General features: G+C 36.8%; 1 protein-coding gene across 1 annotated transcript in view; it reads right to left on the reverse strand.

Annotated features, from left to right (window-relative positions):
- Window positions 1-834: 834 nt before the first annotated feature.
- GADL1 (glutamate decarboxylase like 1) overlaps window positions 835-14549 on the reverse strand; it is a 168525-nt gene continuing 154810 nt past the window's right edge. The window contains exon 15 of the mRNA XM_008009354.3: window positions 835-3090. Coding sequence (XP_008007545.1) covers window positions 2917-3090 — 174 coding nt within the window. The 3' untranslated portion in view covers window positions 835-2916. The remainder of the gene's footprint in view (window positions 3091-14549) is intronic.

The following is a 14549-nucleotide window of genomic DNA, read 5'->3' on the forward strand; positions in this document are numbered from 1 at the left end:
TCTCTAAGCAGTAATCAGTGTGATCTTCATTCAAATATAAGTTGAATTACATCAGTACCCTGTTCAAATTTTCCAGTGTATATCCATCTCACTCTAAGTCTTCACCTACAGAACCCAGTGTAGCTGACTCCCAGACACTTTTTTACTTCATCATTTACCACTCACTCTGTCATTCACTTGGTTTCAGCCAGATTCACCTCCATGTTGATCCTTGGACACATACCATGAATGCAACTCCTCAGGCCTCTGACTTATCATACCCTCTATCTAGAAGATCTTCTCACCAGCTATCCTTGTGCCTCTCTCCCTCACTTCCTGGAAGTCTCCACTCAAGAGGCCATGACTAACCAACTTTTCTACCATAGCATGGCCCACCACACTCTCCCTTCCACGTTCTATTCCTCTACTCTGTTTTTCTTCAGAATATTTATCACCACCTGACTTGTTACATATTTATGTGTCGTCTGTCTCCGTTAGGATGAAAATGTTGGAAAGGACTTTCTATTTTATTCACTGAATATCTCTAGTACCTAGATAATTGCCTAGAACATAGCAGGCATACTATAAATGTTTTAATGAAAGAATAAATGCATTATAATAATACTTCTCTCAAAAACTTATTTTTGACCACTTAGTCAAATACCTGATTGAGTGTGGTATGTTTGAATGTTTCAAGAAAAAATAATGAAATTTTCAAAATTTCTGGCAGCAGTTGTTTTTTTACATTGATCAAGGAGCTGCCCTCTCATAAAAAGGCACAGCAGGAGTTGAGCTGTGGCTGAGCTTACCTAGTAATTGAGAAAGATTAAACGAGAGTCCACTCTTTGCTATAACTGCTTTTTTTCCATTTTATTCAAGGTGTTAACTAAACTACAGAGAGCTTTCAACCTGCTTTTTCAGTCATTAAGCTAAAATGCCAACCAAGTCCAGTTCACTTCTAAAATGTGTTGGTACAATCCAGTAAGGAGGAGATGACAGGAAAAGAAAAGTCAACAACACTAAGTATAGTAATGTTCCTTTTTGTTTCATGAAACTCAAATTGTTACAAACATCAATTTTAGGAATATTTTATGTAGACATTAAAACAAAAAGGCAACAAGAAATGCAAAATAAATACACACACACACACAAATAGGTTTCCCCTGAGAATTTGAAGTAATTCAGAGAAAGATTTAATATTCTTTGACCAATAGAGATACCGAGAAACTGCACACTAAAATGAAAATAAGCAATAAAAGCAAATAGTACTCAAAATTTAAATGACATTAGTTAATAATGGAGTATGAAAAGGTTATTGAATATGCTAAGTCTAATACTTTAATACTCTTCAATCATTCACCTTTTAATGCAGAGCTTTATTATATTCATAATCTTATCTTGTTGAACTCTACACCCACACCTATGAATTCCATCAATTTCTTAGTTAAATAAAACTTTCCTAGAAATCTAGGACCAGGGTCAGAGATAGAGTTAAAATCACAGGCAAAATGGAGGACGTATTTCCACTGAAAGGCTGATAATTCCCAGATTCTCTAATATAAACCACTTAATAATCTATACTGACATTTCAAATCTTAGGAAAGGGAATGTTGTACAACCGTGGACGTCCTTGTGTTTATTCCCTATGAGGCACAGAGCAAGATAAGAAACAAGCCCCTCAAGCTAAAAGAGGAACACAGAAACATATATGTATATATATCCACACACATATGTATGTGTGTATATATGTATATATATCACAGAAACATATATATATGTCCCAAATTTGTTCCCAAATTTTTCTTAAAAAGCACCCCAGTTCAGGTATCTTGAATAAAGAAAATTAGTCATAGATGAAAAAAAAAAAAAAACTTTCCAGTTGTCTAGCAAGAAAAATCTAATATGAATATTATGTGCATTTCTATTTTGAAGACTAATAGTTTGTTAATTTATTAATAGAACCTGTATTTTTCTGTCAATTATTGTGCTTTTAATTATTGTGGTTTGAATATATATATATAGAGAGAGAGTCCATCCCCGGCTAATGACACAAATGATTTTGGGAAGTGAATTAGGACTATTGCTCATTGATTGAAAGGGCCATACTACAAAGTATTTGCCTTTTATTCTAATCTCTAACTGAGAAAAAACAGAATGGATAATTTTAACTTTTGAGATAAACATTCAGCCTGCATAAAACATACATCTCTATGAAGTAAACATCTTATACAGTTTCTCTCTTTAAAAACAGCTTTTGACATGCTTCTGATGTCCTTAAATATTTCTGCTACAGATGCCATAGTTGTATTTTTTCAAAGACTGGCTCAGAGGCTTCTGAAACATTAGATATCCCTTTGCTGGCAAAATATCAGAGTGAGCATTCGATCATTACAAGGTTTTTCTTAAACCAGTGTTTCTCAGATTTTACTGTGCATCAGAATTCCCTGAAGAGCTTGTTAAAACCCAGAATACTGAGCCTTACCCCCAGAGCTTCTGATCCAGTTGGTCTGGGGAAAGCCTGAGAATCTGCATTTTTAACAAGTTCCCAGGTGATACTTTGATGCTGATAGTCCAGGGACCACACTTTGAGAACCACTGCTTTAAACTGTTAGTTTATAAGTTCTTTAAAAAGCAATGTAAGCTTAGAATCCAGAACCTACATGGTACTTACTATCAGAGCTGTGTTCCAGGGGCATTCCTTGAGAAAATCTTTTTTTTTTTTTTTTTCAACTTTCTTCTTTTAGGACATAGTAATGCCCAGGCAGCTAGAGAGTCCTTAATATTCATTGCTTAGCATTTTGGTTTTGTTGGGCCTGGACTTGGGAGAATTTCCTATTTCTCATCAGAAGGGCGGCAATCTACTGTGTATCCCCAAGATGTTCTGAATCTAAACTCTCCCAGGACAGGATATATGCCTCTGGGGGACGAAAGCCGCAGCTACATGTCTTTACCCAGTAAGTCTATCTCATCCAGGAGGAAGTCCATGTCCTCCCGGCTCACTTGAGGGCTGATCACCACCTGGCGGAAGAAGTTGACCTTTCCCCGGTGCGGCTGGTAGCCCAGCATCAAGCTTCCCTTCTTCATCATCCTCTCCTTAATGGCTGGGGCCACCTGTGTGGGGAGAAAAGGGGAGGGAGGTGAAAGACCAGAACACCAAGGCATTTCAATAGCATTTTCACCAGCCATTTGACATTTACTGGGCATCGACTGGTTTGGATCCCATTCTCATGTGCACAAGGTTGACACTAGTAACAATAATAATTTATGGAGGACTGATGACATATGAGTACTGATTCAAGTGCTTTAGACATATTAATCTTCACAATAACCGTGAGGAAGATGCTACTAATATGCCCATTTGTGGTCGAGAAAACAGATACATGGAGACTAAATCAATATCTCAAGGTCCCAGGCATTTTCTCCCTAAGCCCATACTCTTAAGTATAAATCATTATGCAATGCTGCCTCGTTAAAAACAAATCGGGTGTCCACAGGGATTACAGTCTCATTCTCAAATTTGTCTTAACTAACAAACACCCCAGTTCAGGTATCTTGAATAAAGAAAATTAGTCCTAGATGCAAAAGAAAGAAAACCTTCCAGTTGTCTACCAAAAAAAAAACAAACATGGATATTATGTGCAGTTCTATTTTGAAGCCTAACAGTTTATTAATTTATTAATAGAACCTGTATTTTTCATTAATTATTGTGCTTTGAAAATTTATGGTTGCCATTCCTAGAAAAAAATGAAACTTAGATATTATTCTCACATATGAAATACACTCTGTCTCTTATTAAGAGATGTAAATGTGGTAATAAAATTAGGAAGCACATATTTTAAAGATCTATAGCTGACATGAGAAGTACAGGCCCTGATAATCCAGATACACAGATTTTTCTAAAAGTTTAATGTTTGAAGAAACTATACTAATTTAAGAACCACTTGGGAAAATCAGTCCATTTTCTAATCAGTAGTATGGCCACCAAAGAGCTAGGTTGTAAACTTTTAAAATAGTGAAGTTCTTTTTTGATACACTGAGTTAAAATATTAAGAATGCACTTTTACTATCTTGGAAATCCAAGTGAAGTTTTTCCATTTGAATTTTATTTTAACTTTTTTTTTTGAGTGTGTCCTATGCAAATATGTGGACAGGGAATACGATGAGTTTCTATCCTTGCCTTCTCAGGAAGATGAGACTTAGTCCTCCAGAAGGGAGGACTACTTAGAGAAAGAACACCAGGCAGAGTGTGGTTTTGAACTCCTTAGGTGAGGGGCATGAATCTTGGTTCCCACGAGTCTCTCTCTCATAGTGTGACAATCCCATACCACTCCAGTTTTTGAACATACCCACATTTTGTCAGCAAGTCAAATGACTTCATCTGACACTCAACACAATCTTGATCTGTTCCAAAACTGATGGAAAATTCGGTGTTTTAGACCTCTGAAGATACTACTTGTTGAACTTTACCACAGAGCCTTCTCAAGGGATGTTCAAGGGTAATTTTAACTCAACACTTTTTTTCCATATGTGCTAATTTTAGAACATAAGTCTTGCAAAACATGGACAACACAGTGCTTACAATAACAAAACAGACATCTATTCAGCAAAATCACATTGCCATTCTAGCAAAAGATTGGAAGTTTCTTACATTATAACAAGATACGAAAGGAAAATATATGCATGTAAAAGAAAAAATGTAGAAAAGGTGATGTTAAAGGTCAAGTTAGTGAAAAAAGCATGGGCCATCAGGTTCTACAAATTTCTAAATATATGTGACACATTTTATTCTGAGCTTTCTAGAGATGAGAAAAATGTGATTAAACAACAGCCTCCATTCACTTGAAAAGAGTGACAGATGTCCAGTTGATGCTGGAAACTGGAAGCTAGGAAGTAACTCTCTACTATGCTTATACGTATCTGCTTGAAACCCATGAATTTGTATGCATTGGTTGAGTTTTCTTCCAAATCTATTTATGCAAGTAGTAATTATAAAATCAAGTAAAATAATATGTAAGACAGAGACAGGTGAGTGCCAAAAAAAGTGATTTTTATAAAAACTAAGTTGAGTCCGTTGGAAAGACTGGATAAAGGGGGATGGCTAAACATCATTGCGATCACACTAGGTAAGAGAACTATAAAAGCTTATAAGAATCCAGACTGATTGTGCATTGCGGTCACTACACAGGTGCCTGAGTACTTCACTTGAAGAAACCTGAGCTGCATAAGACAAGATGATTCTTGAAGAACGTGGTTTATACAAGAACCGTGGAGGGCCCTCTTGTCATCAGACCTCTACTTAAGAAAAGATTCACTTGTTTTTAAAAAGCATTTGGAAATCTTCACTAGGTGGAAAAAACCTTTCCATCAAAAGATGGTAACATCAATGTACATTGATGTACAAATATAACATTAAAAATTTAAATATAAATATACAAATATTAAATGGGAAAATGTTCACATTATGTATGCATCACATTATTTTCTAAGATTATTTGCTTTACCTGACTAATCCTTCTCACCTTAGGTAGGAGGGCTTCTCCTGTGTTTGTGGATATAAATGGGTGTGCATGCATAAGCATGTGTGTGTGTGCCTGTGTATATGCACATGTGTATGTACACACACACATATAATTTAAACCTCTGACCCACCATATTGTACCGCTCTTAAAACCTCTCTGGCCACAAGGCAATGGCGAACCATGCTTTGACTTAGGTTCATGATAAAAGTACATTTGTTTTTAATTCAAAGAACAAGTGGCCTTCTGAATGTAAACTGAGAAAAAGACAACAGTACTGCCAGTGCTAAATCAAGATTAGGAAGACCTAATTTGGTCCACTACATGGACCAAATGTCTGGCCAGAAGAGCCACAGGCTATCAGTTTTAGAACTTACAGCTTGTGGTTCTGTGGTTCTTGTTTTTGAAATTAAAATTCTCTTCATTATTCCTCTTCGTTGTCCTCCAGGTACCCAGGGTATAACTGGCTCTGGCTTGTAGCCAATTTTAAATTTAAAACAGGCATGCTCTTGGCTCAGACCTAATTTGCATAGTCTATTCCTGTTTACTTTTCAATACTTCTATTTTTTCTCCCAAAATGGTATTTTATGGCTTATCTTTGGAGAGTATTAGAATTTTGATTCCAGCACATAATATGTCTGAGGCTCACATGAGGCAATTATCAAAATGAATCTGTCACGTTTGTATTTCTTGTGAGGAAGCCAGAAATACTTTGTAACGTGAACAAGAAAGTTAAAGGAAGAGGGCACTTCGGATGTTTTACTATAAAGATACTTTGGATGTTTAAATTCTTGCTCTCGTGTAAAGCACATTAATGTACTTCCGTGGGCAAAACACAGGGAATAAAAGCCAAACTTCTAGGACAAATTTTGTTACTGATTTTCTGAGATTATAAAGACATAACTAAATATATGACTCAGAGAACTAGCTAAGCAAGGGTTTGACAGTACAACACACTTTTATTTAGGAGTCTATGAACTGTAAGATTAATTCCTAGAGGCAGTTACTAGGTAAAAATGGAAGGTCTCCGCTGTCTATGAATACTTCAAGGGAAAGAAAGTAATAAACAACATCAAAGCTGATATTCATCAAATCTCTATCACAACCTATTCTGCTGGTAGTAGTAGTTGCTGTTTTTAACACATATTTTACCAGTTCTTTACAATTTGCAATGTCTTTTCACTGTCTGATTCCCATAAATTGAAATTAAAGCTTGCTTGAAAGGAATTTATGTTTTGGTAATTTAGGGACCACGCATGTTCTCACTAACAGTCTTTTTTAAAGCTTTTATAAGCATATCACCTTTGCACTTAAAAAAAATCAATCATTTTTTAATTTATAAAGCTCCAGTCATAATCCAATGCTAGCTAATTTGGATATTCCTTTTTGTTGATCACAGCAGAGAAACAGTCCTGATCTGACAGGATGGCATGTCACAGGGGAAGGAAAATATGCACGAACTAAATGTCGGCATCCAGATATCACCCCTAAATGGGGTGCGCATAGAGGAAAGCAATTTGGCAGGAGTGAGATTGCTTTCCAGCTCTCAATTATTTTACTGCTGTTTTTCCTTCAAATTGTAAATCAAATTCTTTTCTTGTGCCTCAGTGCACTGGTTCCTGCATCTTAAGCGGAGGAAGATCCTGACATTTCTATTTGGATACACAGTGACTTAATCTACACATTTCTATAGAATTTCTGTCTCTCCCCACCCTTAAGTTATGTTCCATCAGTGGGTTAGTCATTTAAGTAGAGTTTTGTTGTCACATCGCTGTAGCACAAAATAGGATTTGATATTTAAAAGTTGCTTAAATCCAAGGAAAAATAAAATAAAATGACTTTCTTTCTGACCAAGTGGGGCAATTTGATAACAAGCTACTGACCAGGCATCATTATTGCCTTTGATTAAAATAAAATGATAGTTTCCATAAAATGACATTTCTTTTTAAGACTTTGTTACATACTCAGTGTTAACAACAGTTTTTTAAAATACAAAGTGTTTTTCAGGGTCGGGTGTGGTTGCTCACACCTGTAATCTCAGCACTTTGGGAGGCCGAGGCGGGAGGATCACTTGAGGCCAGGAGTTTGAGACCAGCCTGAGCAACATGGTGAAACCCTGTCTCTACTACAAGTACAAAAATTAGCTAGGCGTGGTGCTGCTTGTTTGTAATCCCAACTACTCGTGAGGCTGTGGCATGGGACACGGGGGTTGCAGTGAGCCAAGATCACTCAACTGCACTCCAGCCTGGGTGACGGAGTGAGGCTCTGTCTTAAAAAAATGTAATAAAATACAAAGTGTTTTGCAAACTATCTGTGGGGAAGGATCAGTTTTATTTTTTTCATTGCATTATAGACTAGCACTTTTGTAAAATACAATAAAAATCAATTACTAGCAAAATGAAATAAAAATACAAGCCCAATTTTGTTTATTTTTAAGTTCAATAGTAAAGTTAATCTGTTAAGGTTGCTATAAAAATTTCTAAATGGAAACTGTGGATTTCCATAAATTTCTTATTGCAGACTGGTAACACAGATGGGTTGGGATTGCTGCTGTGGCTTTCTTCCAGTATAGTTTTTCTGGAACAATCACAAAAACTAATTTGCTTTATACTTTCCTCCCACGTAATCTGCTTCCCAATGTGTCCCACTTTTCTATGTCAACTTGAGGAGGGTTCTGCTGAGTGGGATATTGAAATCTAGTTCATGGAAAACGTTGGCACGAGATGTTCATACTTTGTATCTGGCACTCAAAACTATCACTGAGACTTATATATCTCCTTCCCCTGTAAAGTCATTTCTTTTCTCTTTTTCCTTCCTTCCTTCCCTCCCTCCCTTCCTTCCTTCCTTCCTTCCTTCCTTCCTTCCTTCCTTCCTTCCTTCCTTCCTTCCTTCCTTCCTCCCTCCCTCCCTCCCTCTCTCTCTCCTTCTCTCCCTCTCTCCCTTGCTTGCTTGCTTTCTCTTCTTTCTTTCTTTTTTGTAGTTTGGGGTCATCTTAGATTTTCTGAAGCCACCATGGATCAAGGCAGGGGCCAGAATTCAGGGTATGAACAGCCTCAAGGGTAGAACTTAAGTGGAAGGATTTCAGTTCAAGAGAAGTATTAGCATGTCAAACCAATTGAGATTTTGATGGCTTTCCACATGCCTCCCCCTTCTGAGAGGGTGCACCAATGCAGTGGCAATCTAGAAGGTAGAGTTTTTCCTGCCTCACTGGACTCAGGAGAAAGTAGCCACAGTCCTCAAAAGCTAAAGCCTGATTACCCATCTGAGAAAAGCCAACGTAGAGAATACTGAATGCCAACTTCTGCAGATGTGAAAAGTTAGACATGTGAGAAAGCATGAAATTCTTTTATTTGCTTATTAATTTTTCTGGTATTTATCTCCATAACTAAAGCATTATAGTTGGCAGTGAATTTAAGGTCATCAGAACCATGTTAGATCACAAAGTCTCATATAGATTTACATGTCTGTTTGCCTTTTAGTTTCAATTTTTGTTTAAGTATATTCTTCAGTGGAAAAGTGGATTTCATCTGTTTCTGATGATGAAAGAGCTCAACAATATGTCTCATACAAGTACTTCTTAAAACCTAGTGAACATTCTTATTTCTGAACTACATATCTGACCATAAATATGAACGGAATTATTCTGCCTGTAAATATGAACTGAATTTTCCTTTACACATGCAGCTCACAACATGTAGAGTTAAAATGGGTTTTGGATTCAGCTAAATATACATCCTCCAGTGTGTCACCTCCATGTTAGCCAGGCAGGTTGTTACTAAATGAACAGCTGTTGACAGAAAGCATTTCCTTATAGTCTAAACATATGATAGTGTAAAAAAGAAAGTGATTGTTTTAGTCTTATATAAAAAGTTTTTTTGTGTTAATGGTTAGCTTTACATCTTTAAAATGTATTAAATGGAATGTCTCACCAAATACAAAAAAAAAAAAAAAAAAAAGGCTAACCCATAATATAGAAGCTTTTCTATTTCCAAATATGTCTGAGTAATTTGTCTCTTGTCCCAAGTGAGACATCCTACATACCACTACATACCAGACATTTGCCCTCCCAACACAGCTTGCTTTTGTCCATAGCCATAAACTGCAGAAATTTTGAATATCCTTCATCGTATAGTCAATTTCAGTCCCCATTAAGGAAGAAACCAGTATTTGTCAGAACAAGTACTTTATCACCTTCTTGTTTCTTAGAGCACCTGACAATTTAAAGAGGGGAAAATAATAGTCTTCTTAGTTTGTGTTCAGGTACCATCTAAATCGCTCTACTTTGTTGTTTTTTCTACCTGATTTAGTCTTAGGTAAAATGATCTTATTTCACTGTTGTTTCATCAAGTTACACATTTTCCTTTTGGAATAGAAAAATAGCAAGAGTGCTACCCTTTGTTGAAAGCTACTTGATCCATGCAGTAAAGAAAACAATCTCCCACTGCATTGTGTAAAAGCAGTCACACTACACAGTTTAACCTTCTAGGGCAATTGTTTGTTAATGAAAAATTTAGAACATTTTTCTTAAAAATGCCAAATCAAATGAAATTATTCACTCCATTTTTTTCTTCTTTACATTGATATTTTGGCTGTATAGTCTTAAAAAAGAAATGTGAATGTTTACAGTAATTTATTCAAAGCAACACAAATGTACTTCAAGTACAGAATGGATAAACAAACTGTGGGATACCTATACAATGGAATACTACTCAACAATTAAAGGGAATAAACTACCAACAACACAACATAGATGAATCTCTGATAGACTATGCTAACAGAAAGAAGCCAGACTCAAAGGCTACCTTCTATATGTTTCCATTTATGTGGCATTCTCAAAATGGCAAAATCAAATGGCTAGAGAAAAGATGAGTGGTTGCCAGGACTTGGGCTGAGGGGAAGGGTTGACTACAAAGAATCAGTCCTAGGGAATTTTGGTGAGTGATGAACACTGTGGTACTGTCATGGTGGTGGGTATATAAACACCAATGGGCAATAAATTCTGTTTGTAGCTGGGCCTTTCACTCTTGGGTGCAAAGGAAGAAGGCATTTTGAACACGGTAGAACTTGAAGCTTTTCTTCCTGGTGGGCTGAGTGGAATAATGGGAACTGCATGGCTCAAGGATTTTGGGGGGCTCTACCACACATCAGACTGAACATATTTAAATGTACCCAACATACTTATTAAATATAATTCATATGGAATTATAGAATATTTCAGTTGAATTGTGATTGACTCAGTTAACATAATCTTTTGTTGTGTTTGTTTTGTAGTTTTCCTTTTACATTTTGGATCCATTTTTAAAACTAGCAAATATTTTAATGTGGCCCTATTGAATTCTATGCTCTTCATGTTTATTTTGCCTGATGATTAAATAAACAAACTCTGTTCACACTAGTGTGATCAAATATCTGGTTTGCTCAGGAGAGACCCATTTTATACATGTTTTCCTGTAATTATCAATAACACCACTTTTCATGGCCATAAGTGTCCCAGTTCAGATGATAAACTTTATGGATTACATTGACCATACATAGACCAACAGACTAGCTTAGACTGACTTGCGACCCAATTCCTGAAATTCTCTGTGACTTTGGGCCAATATTTAACTCCTCTGGGAATCATATGTCTCTTCCATTCAGAGCCGATAATCCTTTGCAGGGTCCTTATGTGGACTGAGTGAAATAATGAGAACACAATAAGCATAGTGCTTGGCACATTAGGCACTCAGTAATGGAACTAATATTATTTATTTCTTAAAATAAATTTGTATTTAATCAATTTACACTCACATTTGGACTTTTATTACATTATTCATTATTATCTCTTGAGACATGAACATTTCCAAGCGCTATGAAAAACATGACATAATTTATTTTCTCCCCAAAGTGTCTAAACTGTATTTAAATATTTATGAGAGAGGCTGCAAGTCTGAAGTTTCAGAAATTAAATATTGCACCCATGTATACCATTAATCTTCCATTTAAGTTGCAGGATTTTTTCAAACGTTGATAAAGTCAACTTACATTTTTCCTTCACAAAGTAACACAGTCATTGATAATCTTGGCAGATATTTTGGAGGGAAGTTTTCCACTAAAATTTATTGTGGGTACGGATGAGTTTATTATATGCTAGAAATTTCTATCTGTTGCATAAGTTGTTAAAATACAAAAGCATTTTAAAAGTAAAAAAAGTTACTTTTTCTTGGACCCATGAAAAGGCCATGTACTTAAAATTCATAAGCTTGTTTCCAGCATTGTGCAGTCTCCTTGTACTTTCCTGTCATTTATGTCTTTATCAAAGAAAGGTTGAAGAATACTATTTGGTATGTCCCAAATGTACATGAAAATACAAATCACCTAGATTCAGGCCCCGATCAGAGCAGCTGAGTTTGAATTTCATCCGAATAAGCCTAGTGGTCTGTATATTTACCAGGCCACCCAAATGCTTTTTTTTTCATTATGTTAATTTGGTGAATGATGATCTCTTATTTAGGACTTTGGGAGAGGCAAAGGTGAGGTTGGAGGTAAGAGGAGTTTAGGAAAGGAAAAGCAATTTTGACAGAAGGGGAGAGGAAATTGAGAATTTCCTCTTGTTGCATTGCTTATGTCGATTTTGTAATAAAACAAACCAGTGACTTTCAAAGAAGTTGTTAGCCAACTTTTTTGTTAATCATAAAACCTAATAAAGTGTTTAAAATACTTAACCATGGCCCAGGAAACAATGAGCCTCTTAGTTTTAATTGCTCAAAGAATCAATTTTTCTCTTCTACCAAATTTTCTGCCATTTTAAAACTATCTAATTCTTCTCTTACTCCTTTATAAAACCCTTACTCATTTCCCCCGATACCCCCAAAAATCCATGATTTAGAGGTAAAATGCATTAGTGTAAGTCTCTCAAGTTTAAATTATGTAAAATTGGTGGTCTATAGCCCATGAAATCATATGCATCTAAGGGATCATTTTAGCTTGGCAGAACATGAACAAAAAAGCCATACTTTGATTGAACATACGTTTTTCAAATATGAACTTTTACCCTTATTTTCCTCCTGAGTATATCTGAAAATCAGACATGCACAAAATAAAAGAACTGCCTCGATTCATGTTCTTTCCAATACAGATGAGCAAAGCCACAGAAACAAAGAGTTTAGAAACCCCAAAAGCCAGAAGAACACAGTGAGCTTCACATTTGGTGTTTACAACGTAGTGACGACGATGACAACACTTCCAATAAACCTAATGTCAGTCATATATTCAAGGCAGCTGAAATGAACAGTCATAAAAACAAACCAAACTGAACTGAAAGCTTTAGCTGAAGAATGGACACAATAAACATTTTATACACTCTATAAAGCAAAAGCTTAATACTCAATTGTGTCTCAGCAGCCATCTGAGCTAATAGCTCCTGAGTAACTGCTGTGGGCCAACTCCCAAATTTCTGCCTATGTAGGGAGATCCCCGTACTGCTCCCTAAATGCAGTTATTCAGTAGGCCTCTACCAGAGGTGGTACCAACTCCCTTGGGGCATTTGGAATCATGGGAAAGCATTTTGGATGGTTGCAATGACTGTGGAGTGCTACTTGCAGTTAGTGTCCCATGGTTAAGGGTGCCAGACACCTCACAATGCTGAAAATAAATCTGCCCAAGGAAGAGTCATGTCATCCAACATGCCAGTAGTACCTTTGTTGAGAAACACTTTTCAGGAGCCCCATAATCCCCATCGACATCTCTACACTTTTTCTTGACACCCCCGAGACTTTTAAGTCTCTCTGAGGAGTCGTTAACCTTGCTTTGGCCAAGAGCAAAGTAAATGGGATCATAAGTGCCTAAAGGTATGTTCATGTTGTTTTCCAAGGATTCTTAACATACTCAGTGAGTATCACTCCATCTGAGAGGAGAGAATGAGTACAATCCCAGGTTCCTCTTTAGGTTCTACGGGTAGTGGTCCAATATTTCCGAATATTGTGTCTGACCATTTTAGCAGGGATACAATGCTTTAGTTTCAGCACTACTGCCTGTTACAATAAGTGGGTCACATTCATGAGTTTTTAGCCACACAGATGTCACATTCACACCTTACCCACACACTTAGTGAGATGAGGAGTACCTCAAATACACTCTATAGCAGATGAAAATTATGATTCATTTTCTCACGGGTTTTCTCAGGGCAACTTTCTCTGAGAATCCTATTACTTTTCAATATTTGACATTGGGAAATTAGCAGCTAAAAGTTTCTCTTTTGATTTATTCCACTCTAGCAAGCCACTGACAGCCAACGAGCCTCTTCTGGGCATAAATGCAAAACTCCTAACTAGTGGCACAGGCACAGATGTGGGAATCGGCCCCAGTGTTGGCACAGCAGTAATTTTACATTGTAGAACCTGCATATTAGGCTTGGGAGGCTTAGCTTCCTGAATGACAGAATTGCTGGTTTTATAGTAGATTCAGGGACCTGACAAGGCAGGGGGTGAAAAAAGAAGGGAGCCCATGGTGTTACGCTGCTTTGACCTAAGAGACGTCTTGTTCTGCACAGGCTGCCAAGACATTCCAATTATGCCTCGGTGAGATTCCTGTATCCATCAGCCTGCACCCTCCTTCCTGTGCCTGTCCTGTCCTCCTGTGTGACTGTCTACCTGCCCCCACCTGCCTGTGCCCGCCGCCTGCACCCATGCACCTATATCTTATCTTGTTTATAGGTTTTTTCCACTGATTATTTGCTTCAGGAGTAAATTGAAGTTTAAATCGTCTTGTTGACGTTTTTTTGTTTGTTCGTTTGAATACAGGTGTTCACTATCCACACAAAGTTAGCTGCACACACACAGGATGTGTTCTCAGCTCTCCCTATACCTTCTCTTTGCATCTCTAGTTATGTCATTTTCATATATTTTACTGCACTTCTTTATTCAGCTATAGTGCTTCCTAAAACACCTTGGTGTTTCAACCTCAGAGGCAAAATCTGAACTTTTAAAGTCCCACGTGTTACGTACCTTACTTTACTTCTGTCACTGAATCAAAGAAAGCTACCATGGGGATATTTTAAAATAATTATTATTCTTG

Source organism: Chlorocebus sabaeus, chromosome 15 (assembly GCF_047675955.1).
Source record: "Chlorocebus sabaeus isolate Y175 chromosome 15, mChlSab1.0.hap1, whole genome shotgun sequence".
Lineage (NCBI taxonomy): Eukaryota > Metazoa > Chordata > Mammalia > Primates > Cercopithecidae > Chlorocebus > Chlorocebus sabaeus.